General features: G+C 38.1%; 1 protein-coding gene across 2 annotated transcripts in view; it reads left to right on the top strand.

The window, feature by feature from the left end:
- The window catches only part of LOC136878965 (putative fatty acyl-CoA reductase CG5065), a 129,430-nt gene extending 119,444 nt beyond the window's left edge, over positions 1-9,986 (top strand). For both annotated transcript variants that reach the window (XM_067152612.2, XM_068228891.1), the window contains exon 9: positions 8,212-9,986. In XM_067152612.2, coding sequence (XP_067008713.2) covers positions 8,212-8,344 — 133 coding nt within the window. In that variant the 3' untranslated portion in view covers positions 8,345-9,986. The remainder of the gene's footprint in view (positions 1-8,211) is intronic.
- The last annotated feature ends 9,880 nt before the right edge of the window (positions 9,987-19,866 follow it).

Below are 19,866 nucleotides of genomic sequence, written 5' to 3'. Positions count from 1 at the left end.
ACAAATTAAAAAACTATAACCATACCTGTAAAAAATTACATATTATATACAAAGAATGACATGTTTCATTCTACAAGAACATCATCAGATTCTGCATGGTTCATGTTATCACCTAACTCCATATCATTGACAAGTTTACACTATGTAAACTATACTGTACATACAGTATGTGCACATAATTTAATACATACATACATACATATATACACACCCCATAGCGCAACAGCCCCAAAGGGCTATGGCCAACCAAGGAATCGCCACTCAGCCCAAAGGCCTGCAGATTATGAGGTGAAGTGTGGTCAGCACAACAAATCCTCTCGGCCATTATTCTTGTCTTTCTATACTGGGGCCACCATCTCACCATCAGATAGCTCCTCAATTGTAATAGCATAGGTTGAGTGGACCTCGAACCAGCCCTCAGATCCAGGTAAAAATCCCTGACCTGGCCAGGAATCGAACCTGGGGCCTCCGGGTAAGGGGCAGTCACGCTACCCCTACACCATGGGGCCAGCATATTGGGAAAACACACATCCTAAACACTTCAAATTATCTACCTGTTCCACCTTTGTATCACCAATCTGACATTCAGTTCTCTTCGATTTCATACCTACTAACATCAATTTAGTCTTTGAAAGGCTGATTTTCATATCATACTCATTGCACCTATTTTTAAGTTCCATGATATTAGATTACAGGCTTTTGGCACAATCTGCCATTAAGACCAAGTCATCAGCATAGGCCAAACTGCTCACTACATTTCCACTTAAATGAATCCCTCTCTACCACTTAATACCTTTCATTAGATTATCCATGTAAGCTATGAACAACAAAGGTGTCACATTTCAAATTTTTTCTCATCAAATTATTCGCCTGGAAAGCAGCATAGTCATTGGTTTCTATCGCAATAATTTCCCAGAACTCATCCCCAAGAAATTCAGAACACACATCTTATAGAGAAGGAATTGTGTCCGTCTTCTCGAAACAATGGCACTGAGACCAGAAACGCCAGTGAATGGAATTGTTTTGGAAATGTTTGACCAATTCTTGTTGAAGATCCGTTTCGTAAAGCAGCTCCGTCACCTCAGTCTTCATTTACATCATCCATGCTGTCGTCATCACCAGAATCATTTTCCCTAACACTATCAACATCACTATCACCATTAGTGTAAGAAATATCACTGTTCTGAAGAAAAATCATTCTCATTATCACTTTCTAACCAATTTACAATATCTACCGGTACATAATCATCATGGACTTAGAAGGGCGGATATCATTTGGAAGATTCACTGAACTTTAAGGAGTAATCTACATGCAGCGCAAGACTCATTCTTGCTAGTAAATAAAATTACAAACATTTATATGCTGGTATGGAACCACCCAAGTGAAAGTCCAATGGGACTTTTGGTTCCAATCTATAGCTAGCTTCAGGTAGTTCCTATCCCTATTTTTAGATGGTGCTGGAGGTCATTGAAAATGTGCACATAGTTGTAGGCAGGTTCTGTAGATGGCAGGCAAGCAGGCATGAAATGAGCAAATTAAAGACCATTTGACTCAAAGTGAAGTATTTGAGGTGCCTAATATCAAACATGGACAAAAGCCATTTTGTTAATTTTTCAGTAGAGCCACATTTTTGTTTCTCTATGTTAAAACCCCGTTATATGTGTGAAAATTTTTGTGTGTCATATTTCCAGCCCTATGAACAAGAAATTCATGGTCGACACTTAGGAATTTCAGTCTAAGTCAATGTAAAACACGTTCAAATATGACGATGTCCATTTTTTAAACCGAGATTGGCTTTTGTCCATTTTTGACTCAAACATCTATGTAATTGTCCACTTTTGAAACGAACTATCCCAATATTTGGAAAAAAAGTTGCAGGATGACACGGAAGTAAACTTCCATTTTAAAAGAAATATAATTAAAATACAAAAGAAATAATGCTACATTTCTAACGTTCATTTCAGTTCTTGCTTCACTGTATTTCTGGGCAAATAACCTCTGGTTCATCACAAGGCTCTTCCAAACAATCACATTCATAAATAATCATTAACAGCTTGTTCATTTTCACTACAAAAGTTCTTATTGATGACTTCGGCATACCACTTAGGAGAGGCATTAATTTCCAATCATTTCCGAAGTGCTTTCCTAGTAATTTGTCAACATCTTTAAGTTTCTGTGGGTTTACATTCATGCCAATATCAGAAGTAAAGGATTCATTAACATTAGACTTACCTGTCATGCTTTCGTGATCTTACGCTTAATACCTGTTTCCAAATACAGTAGTAGCCTACCTCACCTTTAACTACAACATTGCCTCTTTTTGTGCTCCTGAATATAATCCTTTTACACTGTGAAATCTTGAAATGAAGTTGACTAGCAGATTTCAGATAAATCTGTGTTTGTTCTTTCCAATTCAGTGGTTCCAAGGTTTGTCCAATCACTTTCACTGTGCCGTACATTTTGAACACCTCAAGATATTAATCAGGACTTACTATGGTCGTCATCTTCTTGAGGTCTTTCTCAATGAGTCCAAAAATCCTATCTGGAGGCAAATATGAGTGTCCAGTAACTGGAAATACCAGTTTTAACTTGTCAACAGAGGATGGTGCATACATTGTAAGCCACTTTGCACACATCGCCAACATATTACTGTTTTTATTTTGGCCGGCGCAGCCATCAGCAATCAACTTGACTGAAGTGAAGCCTTGTAAACCATTAGATCGTAACTCATTGACAACCGCTGATGCTATTTCGTTTGATGATTTCTTTTCCTCATTCTCCAGCCACGTATAAACAGACACATTATCAGGGCACAGTTTGCTTTGAGATGTGCCTATTACAACAAACAGATTGTAACAGTAGAGTTGTCTGGAATAATAAGCCGACTGATCACTTAATTTTGCCAAAACAAGGTTCTTTTGGCAATCATAGGACATTAAAAAGCAGTCTTCCCCTTTTTTCATTAACATGCCGATAAAAATTCTCTGGATTCACAATTAAGTATTTATTATTTTCCACCTAGTCGATACAATGATTGCTTAAGGCAATTTAATGGTTAAAAGTGGTACATGTTTCGTATATTATCAACATCTTCAGTTGCCATGACAGTGTGATGTCACTTGTAGCAATATGATTGGATGAAACGTTCATGTCTGTTTTTGATATAAACTACGTTTAGAGGTGTCCGATTGTGAAAGAAACTGCATATTTCTATGTTAAAAATTATGCACAAATATTCGTTTATGAAAGACACGGACCACTATTTCAGAGAGAGCATTAAAAATACTATAAGGATCAATCCTTAACTAAATTTTGATATAGGTGGCGCATGTCCATGTTTGATATTAGGCACCTCATTTCAAGTCTAACATCAAGTGTTATGGAAATAATATTGCTGGATTGCATCAAAACTGACTTTACCCAATCGATTAACCTTGTTCAAAACCATATCGATTTTAAGTGATAGTTCCCGTGATGCTATTTGAGTTATTTGAATTCCAAGTGCCCATGTGCCTTGCTGTAACTTAAATCTGTGTTCCTTGTGCTTTTTTAATTAGAAATATATCTTTGGAAATCCTCCTGAAATCTACATTTCCTCTTTGAGTACACCTCAGGGGCTGGAAGCTGAATTGTTCTATCAATGTATTTGTACACATTTCCTGTCTCAGTGCATTTAATTCTGTTATTTTTATTTTCATGTGGGTACTTGGATACAGATGTGATACCCATAGCTTGCGTATGCTGTCTCTGCTGTCTTGCTTTTGAAGGGATGTATTATTCATCATTAAAGTTAGGAATTTTAGGTGCAAAATTTTGGTCAAAATGGTGCAAACAAGGTGCTTTAATGTAGTCTAAAAATGTGCAAAAAAGGTGCAAATTTTAAATGCAAATATTCATACAAACATCACCAAGACAGATTTGACTTCACAAAAAAGGACACAAAATTCACTCATGTATTAAAAATCTGGCCAAAGCAAGTCCCAGAACACAATTTTATTAATATCACATGTCCATAAAACTGTCAAAACAGATAGCATTTCAATGTTATTTTCAGTGAGGTTGCATCGCCGGTCACTAATTAAATACTTATAGAAAGAAAAAGAAGTTCAACGTCAACAGACACAAGTGGTGTTTGCAGTCAATATTAAATGCCAGTTTGTTACATCCTTAACATCAGCGTTTTTGGTTAAGCTCTGTTCTGGTATCTGCTTTGCAGTACCATCCAGTGCTTGGTGCACATTTACCACAACAGCCCATTTAAGAAATGTCGTATAGCCTCCTTATCCTTTGCATGTTTTCCCCTAGCTATATACTGCATAACATGATTACATTGGTGGCTTTTTGGTATCATTTGTTATTGATATATCACAAACATTGCATTTCAGAACTGACCCATTGCTCTGAATACTCAGCACTAAACTGTTTGGTACTATCACGTATTCTCTTGACGTTAATTTTTATGATTCAGTATACTTGATACTGATACTACAGTAATACAAAATAGTGTAATATTAAGCTATTTGCTAATTGGACAATGGCAGACATCACACACAGTCAAAGCATATTCTGAACCATCACGTATGCAATAACAAGGCTGACTGATAAGCAGCTGATGAAGGGCGGCAAGCTATCAGTTCAACAATTCCCACGTTCGTACTTAAGCTCCCAATTAGTAGAGTATAGGGAACCTAAGATTCTTTTTTTCTTTTTTTTCTTTTTTTGCAAAATGCTTTACGTCGCACCGACACAGATAGGTCTTATGGCAACGATGGGACAGGTAAAGGCTAGGAGTGGGAAGGAAGCGGCTATGGCCTTAATTAAGGTACAGCCCCAGCATTTGCCTGGTGTGAAAACGGGAAACCACGGAAAGCCATCTTCAGGGCTGCCGACAGTGGGGTTCGAACCCACTATCTCCCGAATACTGGATACTGGCCGCACTTAAGCGACTGCAGCTATCGAGCTCGGTATCTAAGATTCTAGCGATGAATTGAGAAACTACATAGAATCAAGCTTTACAGACAAAATGTTCTGCTTTTCTTGTTTAATTTCTTTAGAAATAAAATGTGCAGAAGTGCCAGAAGAGTATAAACAAGTAGAAAAAGGTGCTGACGTTAAGAAAAGGTGCAAAAAGGTACTAGCATTGCAAAAGGTGGAAAAAGATGCAACTAAAACACAGTTAGGGGTGTTCATTTTATGTTTTCATCATCCCTTGGTCGCCCCTTTTAGTCGCCTCTTACAACAGGCAGGGGATACCGTGGGTGTATTCTTCATCTGCGTCCCCACCCACAGGAGGTGGTGTGTTTGGTCCACGGGAGCTATTTTATTTCTGTTAAGTCCGCCCGCAAGCCGGCACCGCAACATGATACATAGCATGGTTCTATTTTCCTAACGATAAGTACAATTATGAGGGGCCGATGACCTGGATTTTGGACCCGTTTTTGACTACAAGCATCATCGAGTCAGTATTGTGCTTTAGAAGCTGTCCCTTGGTCAGTAATACTATAGTTTAACGCTAAATTTCTGGGAATGTGGGGCATTGCGCCTCGGATCCACTGATTGTTTCAACATATCCATTCATTCATTCTTCGTCCTCACATTTTCGAACTGTGGTCAGTAGAGATTATGGATTTTTAAATTGTCATACCATTTTGTCTCATTTAGTACCATTAGGGGCCGATGACCTAGATATTAGGCCCCTTTAAACAACAAGCATCATCATCGAAAACATCATTTATAATCTTCAAAATGTGACAACCTTATAATATTCTAATTAAAATACTGGACACACCACATAAAATGAATGCATATAAAACAATAGTCCACAGATAATAATGTCCTTGAGTAGGTACACCTTACTTAATAACTGGTTCGATAGAAGGCAGTTTGGGTTAAGGAAAGTTATTCCACTGAAGCTCAACTTGTAGGATTCTGGCAAGATATAGCAGATATCTTGGATTCAGAAGGTCGAATGGACTGTATTGCAATTGAACTATCCAAGGCATTTGATAGGGTTGATCTTGGGAGACTACTGGCAAAAATGCATGCATTTGGACTTGACAAAAGAGTGACTAAATGGGTGGCTCTGTTTCTAGAAAATAGAACTCAGAGAATTAGAGTAGGTGAAGCTTTATCTGTCCCTGTAATAATCAAGAGGGGAATTCATCAAGGCAGTATTATTGGACCTTTATGTTTTCTTATATCACTGATATGTGTAAAGAAGTGGAATCAGAGATCAGGCTTTTTGCAGATGATGTTATTCTGTACAGAGTAATAAATAAGTTACAATATTGTAAGCAACTGCAAAATGACCTCGATAAAATTGTGAGATGGAGAGTAGGTAATAGTATGATGATAAACAGGGTTAAAAGTCAGGTTGTGAGTTTCAAAAATAGGAAAAGTCCTCTCAGTTTTAATTACTGTGTTGATGGGGTTAAAGTTTGTTTTGGAGATAATTATAAGTACCTAGGTGTTAATATAAGGAAAGATCTTTGTTAGGGTAATCACATAAATGTGACTGTAAATAAAGGGTACAGATCTCTGCACATGGTTATGAGGGTATTTAGGGGTTGTAGTAAGGATGTAAAGGAGAGGGCACATAAGTCTCTGGTAAGATCCCGACTAGACTATGGTTCCATTGTGTGGGACCCTCACCAGGATTACTTGATTCAAGAACTGAAAAAAATCCAAAGAAAAGCAACTCGATTTGTTATGGGTAATTTCCGACAAAAGAGTAGCGTTACAAAAATGTTGCAAAGTTTGGGCTGGGAAGACTTGGGAGAAAGGAGACGAGCTACTTGACAATGTGGTATGTTCCAAGCTGTCAGTGGAGAGATGGCGTGGAATGACATTAGTAGACGAATAAGTTTCAGTGATGTTTTTAAAGGTAGGAAAGATCACAATATGAAGTTAAAGTTGGAATTCAAGAGGACAAATTGGGGCAAATATTTGTTTATAGGAAGTTAGGGATTGGAATAACTTATCAAGGGGGATGGTCGATAAATATCTAATTTCTTTGCAATCATTTAAGAAAAGGCTAGAAAACCAACAGAGAATCTGCCACCTGGGTGACTGACCTAAATGCCTAGCAGGATTGATTGATTGATTGATTGATTGATTGATTGATTGATTGATTGATTGATTGATTGATTGATTGATTGATTGATTGATTGATTGATTGATTGATTGATTGATTGATTGATTGATTGATTGATTGATTTTAAAAATCCTACCTGACAGGTAAACAAAGAACAATGGGATGTAAGAACTATGGCATATTAAAGAGGACAGCTGATGACACAGTACTTGAAATTTGAAAATGAATATGGATTCCTCATGAAAGAATACATACTGCTTATCAAGAAAATGTAATGATGTTCCCCTAAGTTCCATATGGTCCACCTGTCTCGTAGACAGGTGGTGTGTGACACACCAATACCAGTGTTCCCATCAGAGCTCCTCTGTCGGTCTGTAGTGTTTTTGGACTGTAGTGTGTTTTATCGCTTGAATTTATGAAGTATTAAATTTTAAAAATTTCCGTTATAGGTGATTTATGCAGTATTTGTAGCTAGAACAGTATTGTGCTGGCCACCCATCCTGTGTATGACCACTCCCAATGTTGCTTAACTCCGTATGTGTTGTTTTTTCCTGTCTGTATGTGTATGTTGTACTCTAACATATATATGCCCCAGAAGACTAATGTACATTCAGTGAGCATAACTAGCACAGCAGTTACAAGTATCAGTAAGTGGTAGTACTGGATGGTCAGCCATCCAAGTGCTAACCACGCCCAATGTTGCTGGTCAAGCAAATAGTAATGAGATGACATATTTGAGCTAGATTATCTATAAAGACATAAAGCTATTAGCAAGAACTTTAAGTACTAACATAAGGATGGTGTGTGCAACACCTTAATTTTGTATTGCTTACTTTGGGATGAGACGTATCAGTATCACGTTACATACATTCAGTCCTGAGCTTGCCTATGGATTATGTTGTACTGGAAAATCAGTGTTTTACGATTGTTTATGGACTATGAGGTATTGTAAGATGGTGTGTCTTTGTCTTCTTAAACAGTTCACATTAAAAATCTCAATTTCACATTGTGTGTGGTTTACAAATTGTAGCACATGCATCTTCAATAAATCATTTCAAACATAACATTTATTCTTACATGCCCATGTCATACTAATATTTGCTCTATTTCATTTCAGACTTTACTACGTTCACATCTTTCTCTGCCTGACAGTAAGTTGGCTGCTGTATTGGTTCTGCAGCTCCTACTCGATACCACAGAGGTTGATGTCTCTAGTATTCTTTGTTATTCGGAAAATCTTCATCATATAGAAACTTCATTCATACATTGGTTGATCTCCGTTTCTGGACTCAGTCTCTCGCCGTCTAATCGATGGTCCTGGAACCCTCCTTAGAAGAAAATGAGCTCATCAGGTTCTAAAGAATTTCGAATTCATGGCAGAATGAAACAAGAGCTGTGAAGTCCATTTTGTTGTTACTTTAAGAACTGTAAACTTGTGAACTCAAGAGACATTCTGTGTAGATGTTAAATTACGTGGTGAAAAATATATAAATTTTTATTTTGTTCAAAAATAAGTTCAAAACTGCTTCCAGAATGGTACATTCAGGAGAGTGAGTTCTCCAATTTGATTTCAAATTTGTGATGCATATATCAGAAGAGTCCAACTCCTTGGCTGAATGGTCAGCGTTGAGGCCTTTGGTTCAGAGGACGCTGGGTTTGGTTCCCTTCCGAGCCGGAGATTTTAATCGTTTTTGATTAATTCTTCTGGCTTGGGGACTAGGTGTTTATGTTTGTCCCAACACTCTCTTTTTCATATTCACACAACACAATACACCACACTACCAACCACCTCAGAAACACGTAATAGTGATTACATCCCTCCACAAAGTGTTGGTGGCAGGAAGGGCAACCAGCCATAAAACAGGGCCAAATACACATGTGCAACACAGTACGAGCCCGCGACCCCACAGGTGTGGGGAAAAGTGGTAGAAGAAGAAGATGTATATATCAGAAGGATCAGGTGTGGGTTCGCCAATTTCATTTTAACTTCAGGAGGTTGATTTTCGTCAAATGTATACAAATACGTGTCTGAAAGTTTGTGCTGTCGGCTCTTATTTAACTAGAAAATGGACCTTTAAATTTAATAGCCTGCATATCTGTTGGTATTTTTCACAATTGTAATTGTAGCAATACTGGTCTAATGATCTAGTCACTGACTTACACGTTGAGGTCCCTGGTTTGAGGCAAGGCAGAGCCTCATTATTAATTTATCCTTTATCTATTATATCTTTGTTCATATTGTCTAGGAAATATACAGATACCATTTGTTTTTGTAATGTATAACACAGCGAAAACTCTTTAGCATGTTCGTTCTTCATTAAGACGATTACTTGCTTAGCATGTCGTAAATTTGAAGTTCCAATTCATGTCGTATTAAATCTATATAAAAACTACCTCACTTATTGCATCACAAATTTTTGCTATTACTGCTTAGTACGATCACATTTTTCCTAGTCTTGAAAATTTACTTTGTCATCCGTTGTGAAAGGAACGTGATTTCCAACACAGATAAGAGCCCTCACCACAGCAGGCAGGTCGTGGGAAGTTGCACAAAAACGGGAATGACCTGGAATTCTTGAACTTTACTGGGATAAATTACACTTTTTGGGAGCAAGCCGTTGGCTTCAGGAAAGTTCAGTTTTGCTTGCCATTTTTCAGTGATATTGCTGAATAACCCAGTAAGAAGCCTGTTTGTACTTGTATTTTGTATTCCATTCAGAAATTAGAAATTAATTCTGTTTTGAGTGATAGCGGTGGTAACAGTGATTATTGTTTTCAGAGGAAGTAAAACTAGGCAACCATCCTCTATATAACACTAATCAGAGAGAAAAAAAAATGGAAGATGTTCCGACACTTAAAAAAATGACGATATCGGCCAAAGAAAGACAAGGGCCACAAAGTAGTTTCAGGGTCAGAAAAGAACGAGAGTTGACTAAGGGAGGTAGGATAGTATAGATGAAAATGGAACAAGCAAGTGGAAGCAATACCAGGACTCAGCTAAGGGCCCCCATGATCGCCAACCCACGCTCTCAAGTTGAGAGCCCCTGGGACCCCTTTCAGTCTCCTCTTATGACAGGCAGAGGATACCATGCGTGTTATTCTACTGCCCCCACCCGCAGGAGGAATTTTGAGTGATACAGTGAAGGGTAGCGAATATTTGTCACGGATTAGGAAAATAGTCATGTGAAGTTTCAACGCGAGCCAATCAAAGCAATTTCTATAAAACGCTTGAAATTGAATATACGTCAATACGGACAAAATTGAACTAACATGGTTAAAATAATCAGTTATTTCAATCAAAGCAAATCGAAGTCTTTGTCAAATTTAAGATGGCAGTCAAAGTAATTCAAATCAAAATCTCTTTATTTGCAAATGAGGTGTTTACCTCTGTGGCAAATGGTACACTAAAATACATTATTGTCAAGCACTAAATATTAAATTAACAAGAGAATAAAATTTTCCTATAATACAATATTATATAATTTACGCTAACGATTTTTTCTATTAAACACACAGCTCATCCTTAATAAATTTACATTGTTTACAAAATTCTACTTATAATATCTCCTGTACTACATACAAATATAGTCATCAGATATACAATATGTGGAATTACTTCAAATGATACTGTACAACTGGTATAAGATTAAAATTTACATTGGATTTATTTACTTTTTCTTTTCTTTACCCATTCTGGAACCTAAGTAGCATAACGACCTGCTGCGTCTTAACCAGAGCCCCTTTTACCACCACTTTTCAGAGTTCCTGAAGGGCCTTCACAGCTACCGTAGCGGTCCCAGGGCCCTCGAAGTCCCCACTGTACTTCACCCCTACAGGCAGTTCCCTACTTTGGCTGTTCAAACTCCTTAGACCAGGGGATGGAATTAATTTATTCACACACATTTTTTTATTTATAATAACCTGCACTGGTCGAATGCCCTCTAACACTTCATTTATTTTCTCTGTTGCTGTTTATTCTCTTCTTGAATATCTGTACAGATTTTGGAAAAGGATCAAACACTACCCCTGGTAAACTGTTCCACTCCTTCACACCCTTCCCAATGAATGAAAATTTACCCCAATCGCTTCTGCTAAAATTCCTTCTAATTTTATATTTGTGGGCTGTCCTGCCGATATAATTCTTTTCCAACTGAAGCCTCTCACGGATATCTCCCCATGCTTCTTCTCCTGTATAGGCTCTATATAATCCTATAAGTCTAGTTTTCTCCCTTCTCTTACTTAAAGTTTCCCACCCAAGTTCCTTTAACATTTCTGATACACTACTCTTTCTCCTGAAATCCCCTGTTACAAATCTTGCTGCTTTCCTCTGCACACTATCTATTTCTTTTATTAGGTATTCTTGGTGAGGATCCCAAACACTGTTTGCATATTCCAATAATGGACGAACCATACTCAAGTAACTTTTTTCTTTAAATTCTTTGTTGCATCCTTTAAGTAGCCTCATTATGACATGTAACGATCTGTATGCTTTCCCAACAATGTCATCAATATGACACTTCCAATCCAAATTACTTTCAAATCTCACACCTAAGTATTTGCACTTGCCATCTTTTGGGATAACTACCTCATCCAAAGTATATTCAAATTCAGTTTTAAAGCTCCTGTTTGTAAAAGTTGTAACAGTTGATTTGCCTCCATTAACCTTCATATTATTTTCTTCAACCCATTGTTGGATACTTTCAAGGTCCCTTTGTAATTGTGAACAATCCTCAATGTTGTTTATTTCCCTATAAACAATTATGTCATCTGCATACAATCTCATTTTTGATGTTATATTGTTCCCTAAATCATTTGCATATATTAAGAAAAGTAACGGACCGATTATACTACCCTGTGCAATTCCCTTCCAAACTTTCTCTTCCTGAGATACATTATTTCCTACTTTGACTTTCTGAACCCTTGAATTTAGAAATGTTTTTATCCAACGTGTAACCCTAACGTCCAATCCTATTCCCTCCAATTTCTTTAATAATATTCCATGTTCCACTCTATCAAAGGCTTTGGAAAGATCTATGGCTATGCAATCTAACTGACCTCCTGAATCCAATTGATCTGATATGTCCTGCTGAAATCCCACCAGTTGTGCCTCGCAAGAAAATTTCTTTCTAAATCCATACTGGCTCCTCATGAACCAATTTTTATCATCACATAACCCTCTGATGTACTTTGATATTAAATTCTCCAGTATTTTACAAACTATACTGGTCAGGCTGATTGGTCTGTAGTTCTCTGGTTTCCTTTTATCACCCTTTCCTTTATAAATTGGTATTATTATAGATTCCTTCCATTCCTTTGGTGGTATACCGGGCGAGTTGGCTGTGCGCGTAGAGGCGCGCGGCTGTGTGCTTGCATCCGGGAGATAGTAGGTTCGAATCCCACTATCGGCAGCCCTGAAGATGGTTTTCCGTGGTTTCCCATTTTCACACCAGGCAAATGCTGGGGCTGTACCTTAATTAAGGCCACGGCCGCTTCCTTCCAACTCCTAGGCCTTTCCTATCCCATCGTCGCCATAAGACCTATCTGTGTCGGTGCGACGTAAAGCCCCTAGCAAAAAAAAAGAAACATTCCTTTGGTATTACACTATTATTTATGACATAGTCAAAGAGAAATTTTAAATAAGGCACTATGTACCACCCCATTGTCTTTAATACCTCCCCAGTAATTTGATCACTTCCTGCTGCTTTTCCTTGCTGAAGCAGTTGGATTTCTCTGAAAATATCTTCATTTGTGAATGAGAAGCTTCTTGTTTCCCTCTGTCTCTCTCCCTCTCTATCTTCTGTTTCGGTTTCCAACTCTTGACAATCATCTACTGAATCTCTAAATTCCCTACTAAATAGGTTTGCTTTCTCAGTATCTGTTAAATAGTGTTCACCCCCTTCTCCCACCATTGTAGGAATTTGGATTCCTTTTCCTTTTTGATTCCTGATATATGAATACAGCTTTTTCCATTTCCCTTTGTGGTCATTACCCTCTTGAAGTATGCCATTCATATAATTCTCTTTTGCTTCCTTTTTCACTCTATTCAGTTCCCTCATTAGCTGTTTTCTAGTTTCTCTACTCTCCCTACCCTCTTTGATTTTCCTGTTTACTATTCTACATTTTCTTTTTAATTTTCTTATTTCCCTTGTATAATAAACAGGGTCTGAGGTCATTTTACCCTTCTTAACAGGTACAAATCTCTTCTCTCCTTCCCAAATGATTCCTTTAAATTTAGCCCAAAGTGTATCCACGTTACTCCCTTCACTTATCCAACAACTGAATTGTGATTTAAGGTAAGTCCCAAATTCATCAACTTTAGTTTTTCTGTACAATTTCTTGTCTTTTGTGACCCTCTTATTAAGCCTTTTTGGTACGAGTCCTACATTCATTATTACAGCCTTATGGTCTCCTATTCCTTCAATTACCTCAGTTTTATCAACAATTTCCCTTGGTTTAACCAAGAATACATCTAGTAAGTTATTGAGATGAGTTGGTTCTTGTACTACTTGTGTAAATCCTCCCTACCAAATTAACTTATTTGCCAGTTTCTGTTCATGGGCTTCACTTGCAGCTCCATTCCATTCAACCTCAGGCAAGTTTAGATCTCCCCCAATTATTACCACATCATTATTATTGTTTTTATGAGTATAATCTATTATTTTCTCAAATATTTCCATGTCTCTTTCCTCTCTTCCTGGCCTGTATGTTCCTATAATTCCCACCTCCTTCATATTATCACAAATTAATTTTATCCCTAATATTTCATCCCTTTCATTGGTAAACCATTCATGTGAACAATATGTTTCCTTCACCAGAATAAACAGCCCCCCTCCCTTTTTATCTCCTCGGTCTCTACGATAGACTGTGTACCCTTCTGGAAATACTTCTCTATTACCCACCCCTTCTCTCAACCACGATTCCACTCCTATCACCACATCAGTCTCATAAGATTCCATCAATGTACCGAATTTTAATTGTTTATTTACTACACTCTGACAGTTTACCAAGAGCAATCTCAGACCCCCTTCCTCCCTAAAAATTGACTGTTGCAATTGGGTAACTTGAAATTCCTTACTTTCCTGAGTTTCATTTACTAGTTGGCTGAGCCAGCTTGAAGTACAGCTGGCTCTTTCTACTAGTTTTCCTGGTCAGTATTATAACTCAAGGGAGTTATCTTTTTTACAGTACATATCTTATGATTAATAAAATCTAGAACAATATTTGCTATCTTTCGTTTACCTGAATTGTTTAGATGAAGGCCATGCTTTGTGTAACAGTGTCTCTCGAAACTGCTGCTATCAATTACCTGTGTATTACGAAAATGTTTACAAATTTTAACCCTGTTCTCATACTCTTCATGACGAGGGTACTAAATGGCTTCTTCCAGCAGCATAATGCAAGAGCCCACACTGCAGATCACACCAGAAACGCCTTTGGGAATGTACGGATCCTTGACTACCTGTCTGGTTCCCTTACTTGTCACCCATAGAGCATGTCTGCAATGTGATGGGAAGACGTATACCGTCATACCAGCTTCCAGCCAGCATTCTTCTTGAACTGACACAGCATGTGTTTCAGGCAAGACAAGAAATCCCTCAAGATGACATTCGGGGGCTGTTCGCTTCCATGCCATGCCGAATACAAAAGTGTATTTGTGCCCGTGGGGGTCATACCTCATACTCATGTTGATGATCATGGTGAAGGACAGTTCCGAATGGGCTCAAAGTTTAATCTTTTAATACCTGTTATGTGTTGAACATCTCCACAAAGTTTGATAAATATCCGAGTGGTTCTTCATGGTGTAACACTATCCTTTTCCGCTAGTGTATAAGGCTTCAACTAACATATATTTTAGGAAGAGTGTGATCTGCAATAATACGTTGATACTTTTATGGGCCCCAGTGCATGTTTTCATATTTGTTGTCTGGCTTTTACACACATGTTAATGCACTGTCATTATTTAAGAAGTCCTAGCGGAAAAGGTTATCATATTTGTTACCTCATCTTTCTTCATGCTTTTTAATGCTTTCGTCTCATCTTTAGAAATGGTAGATGGCTTATGTTTTTCACTGTACCCGTACATAGATGACGTAAAATGTGTGCATATCAGAAAAAGCATATCAAAGTGCTTACATATCCCTGTTGGATAGTTTTTATTCGTGTATTCCATAGGTATGTATTCTTGCCTAACACGTTTTCTTTCCTTGTCCCTCTGCAGAAATGTCTTAATGAGGTTTTACTGTAGTATGTAATAGTTATAAATAATAATAATAATAATAATAATAATAATATAATAATAATAATAATAATAATAATCGTATGGCCTCAGCTACCGTGTGCAGACATTTCAATTTGACGCCATCTGGCTGTCTGCTCATCAATTTCAACGTTCTGTTTTACTCTAGACCTACTAGATGGCAGACCGAGTAAACCGAAACTCCCTTAAGCGTCTATGGCTGAGATTTAATGAATTTTGTCAGGTAAACATCAAATGTGTCACCCGAGATCTTTTACATGCCAACATCGTATGACATGGAGTGTCGAATGGACTTTTGTTCCGCCCTTCAAAAATCCGACTACCTCCGCCGAGTTTGAACCCGCTATCTTGGGATTCGGAGGCCGACACTCTACCGCTGATCCACAGAAGCAGCTTGTATGAACGACCTGCATAAACAGAAACGTGTCAGGAAGAAGATGTAATAGTTACAGCTATATTTAATACTTGTTTAATATTTTCCCGTCTTATCACTCGTGCCTTGACAAATCTTCACTTTCTTTTGCTACTTGGTCTTTGGTGCTTGATGTGAATTTGGACCAGTTTTACAACCGGATGCCCATACTGTTCCCAACCATATGTCGTAATTGTTATTATTACTGTTACGGAGATTCCTTGGTGGACAGAGGTGAAAGAAGGTGCGGGCATGAATGAGTCTATCTACTACAATCAAAAGATAATTAAAAGCTTAAAAATTAAAGTTATATTTATTTCCTCCTCTCTTTTTAAAAAAATGCAAAATATTAACAAAACATGTCGCTCAGCGACGGAACAAGATTTCAGACACAGTAGTTTAAATACAAAATAGGAGAAATCAGAAAATCAACAAAAATTTTCAATTAATCACCTGAGCTTGAAGCTCCCAATTTTACAAAGGTTACTTATTTATTTATTTATTTATTTATTTATTTATTTAATTATTAGATACAGCCTATGGAGGGCCATTTTACACTAATAATAATAATAATAATAATAATAATAATAATAATAATAAGTTAAAATAAGTATAAAAGATAACAAAGGTATAAACAACAATATTAAGTAACAATAGTTAACAATTTTAACAGTAACAATGTAACAACAATGAAAACGATAACTGGGAAGTGTCGGTTTCAGAAATTAGGAAGAAGAAAGGTCAAGGGTTGGAGGGACGGAAGAAAGTGAAAACCTGGAGAGGACTTCAAAGGAATCTTTTAATTTTTTGTTTGAAGGATGCGAAAGGTGTGAATATGTCGATATCGGGTAGTGAATTACCAAGAGTAGGGAGACGGTGGAAGATAGAGCGTTGTTGTAAGGTTAGGCGCGCATGGGACACATGATGGGTGCGCCGGTTGCGTGTAGGGCGGGGAGGAACGTGTATAGGGAAGTACGCTGGAAGAGAATTACATTTGGTGTAGCCATTGATTATTTTATGGAGGTAACATAGATCAGAGAACTGTAAACGGCTTCTCAGGTCAAGTATACCCAGGTAGTTCATAATGTCAGATTTAGTTTTGTTCTTAAAAACAGGATTGCGAGTCTTAACAATGAAAGTGAAAAAGTTAAAAATACTATTTAGTTGAGATATGTTTGTGATAGCAGATGAGGACCAAATAGGGGAACAAAAGTCAATAATGGGGAGAACATACGAGACAAAGTATAATTTTAAGGCGTTAATATCATTAATTTCAGTAAACCTGTAAAGAATGCCTAGAGTACGCATAGCACGGGATTTTATGGAGTGAATGTGAGCAGAGAAGGTTAGTTTACAGTCTATTATAACACCTAGGTCTCTTACCTGAGAAGCCGATTGCAATGTATTTCCGTGGATACTATATGCAGTGTTCATTCCTTGCTTTAGCAATGAAAAGGAGATTGTATTGCACTTCTTAAAATTGGGAGAAAGATTCCATTTCTTAAACCAGTCACCACACGAATTGAGAACAGTCTGTAATTCGTCACAGTCATCAGGCGTAGACACTTCCCTTAGGATTTTCAGGTCGTCGGCGTACAAGAGGAGGGAACACTGACTATTTCGGGTGCAAAAAATTATGTCATCGATATAGAGAACAAAGAGTAGGGGTCCCAGAATACTGCCCTGAGATACTCCTGATAACACAGATAACCATGATGAGACAGATTCAGGGAGTACCACTCTTTGTTTTCTGCCGGAGAGGAAACTTGTTATCAATGACAAGACGGGGCCGTGGATATTAAATCTGGTAGCGAGCTTATGAAGAAGAAGTGCATGATCCACTGAGTCGAATGCCTTGGCCAGATCTATATAGATTGCATCTAACTGAGATTTATTTTCCATTGCTGAAATGATGTGGTGATTGAGAACAGTGAGGTTAGTGAGGCATGATTTTCCGGGAGTGAATCCGTGTTGTTCTTCAGATATGTACGGCTGTGTGAAAAAGAGGAGTCGGCGGTGGATTATTCTTTCGAGGACAGTGGATAGTATTGGAACGATAGATATTGGGCGGTATGATGATATATCATATTTGTTGCCAGATTTGAAAATAGGTGTGATATCAGCTTGTTTCCAGCTGTCGGGGAATGTACCAGTAGCCATACACAGGTTTAAAATTGTAGATAACGGTGCACAGAGAGATGCAGAAGTATTTTTGAGGAATATAGGGCTAATATCATTGGGCCCGGTGGAGCGGTTTGTTGGGAGACTATTGAGAATATTTTGTACTTCGTTAGGGGTCGTTGATATTTGTGACAGTGAGTAACTGCAAACACTATTGATTTGTGGTAGTTCTGTGATAGGTGCAGGAGGACTAAAGGTAGAGTGAAAGTACTCATTGAATTTTTGAGACCTTAATTCAGTTGGGACATCATCACTATGTAGTTTAAGATTCAGTGGTATCCGAGGTGACTTTCTGCGTGACAAAATTAGGGTCCAGAACTTTTTAGGGTTGTTTTTAAGGTTTCCAGTTATAGAAGTGATGTGCCGGTTGTAGTCATTTTTAAGATGCGATTTTGAGATTTTCCTGAGGTGTTTAAAAGTATTATACGTGTGTGAATTGGGGATAGACTTCCAGAGTGACCACGCACGGGTTTTGTTCTTTAGTAGCAATTTAGTTTCGGCACTCAGCCAGGGGGGATATTTGTGTGTTCTGGGTTTGGAGAAAGGTACATGCTGTTTAATGGTGGTAAATATTAAATCCTCAAACAGGGAAACCGCACTGTTGACGTCACGCTCAGCTGATAACCAGCACCAAGGGAGGGATGACAAGTCCTGGTTGACGACTAGCCAGTCCACTTTACTCCAGAGCGGAAATGTTTGCCTCGCAGCGGGTGGGAAGTCTTTATGTTGACAAGCAGGTAGGCTGAGGGTAGCCTCGATTGAGTCATGGTCAGCGCTAAGAATGTTTCTGCCAACAGATACACTAGCACTAGTTACTGTAGAGAAGAGGAGGTCCAATGTTGCCAGATTTCTGGTGGGTTTTAAGCAGAACTGATGTAGATGAAGACCGTTTATGAAATTAGACAAAATAAATGAGTCCACAGGGTCGGTTACTGTTCCAGTGGTTGTAGATTGCCAGGATATGTGCGAATTGAAATCACCGATTAGCACAATATCGTTGGATTTATTTAGAGCCAAAACCGTTGAATTAAAGCAATTTTCCAACGCTGTGATATCACCGGAGGGTGGGCGGTAGAAGCAGCCAACTAACAAGTTTTTACTTCTGGGGATCGTAATTTCAACCCAGGTTATCTCACATTCAGTTTCTAGGTCGGGCCTGTGACGGGCTTTAAGTTTATTACTTACTGCAATCATTACACCACCCCCACGCTTACCGGTACCTCTGTTTTTACGGAACACTGAAAAGTTAGACGAGAATGGAAGTTCACTGTCCAAGACAAAATCAGGTAACCAAGTTTCAGTGAAACATAAGATATCAAACTCGCTAAACTCAGGTTCACTGAGTACACAGTCAGTTAATTTGTTTTTCAGACTCTGGGTAGCAATATTGCTCCATACACGCAGGAGTCAAGGAGACAGGTCTCCTGCTTTCATTTAAAGAGTTTTACTAACACTTCTACAAAATGGAAAGAGCGTCAATGTTCTATGAATTGTCTAGGAGACTGCGCTCCGAACCTCATACCCTTACTGCCTTATCGAGGCAATCTTCAACAACCAGAGCATCTTTGCTCACTAAAACTTACCCTTTCCAGGCCTCTCGAGGAACAACCTACATTTTATAATACAAACAGAATTCACGGTCTTAAACTCTCAACAGTCTAACCGCTCAACATAAGAATTTTGCAAGAGTATCGAATACTTATTCTACCGCGCCTTGGTGGGAAGAAAAAGCCATAGGTTAAAGTTACTGGCACAAAACTCAAATTTATGCGGAGGCGGACATTTCCACTCCTTGAAATTTGCACACAAGTTTAAAACCTTATTTGGGCTTCTGGTCCTAAGTTACAGAGGCTAATCCTATTCTACTGAGCTGACTAGATGGAGAAAATTTAAGTTACAAGGCTGCAGATAGGAAATGATTA

The sequence above is a fragment of the Anabrus simplex genome, chromosome 8 (genome assembly GCF_040414725.1).
Source record: "Anabrus simplex isolate iqAnaSimp1 chromosome 8, ASM4041472v1, whole genome shotgun sequence".
Classification (NCBI taxonomy): domain Eukaryota; kingdom Metazoa; phylum Arthropoda; class Insecta; order Orthoptera; family Tettigoniidae; genus Anabrus; species Anabrus simplex.
This window is presented reverse-complemented; position numbering and strand designations above follow the sequence as displayed.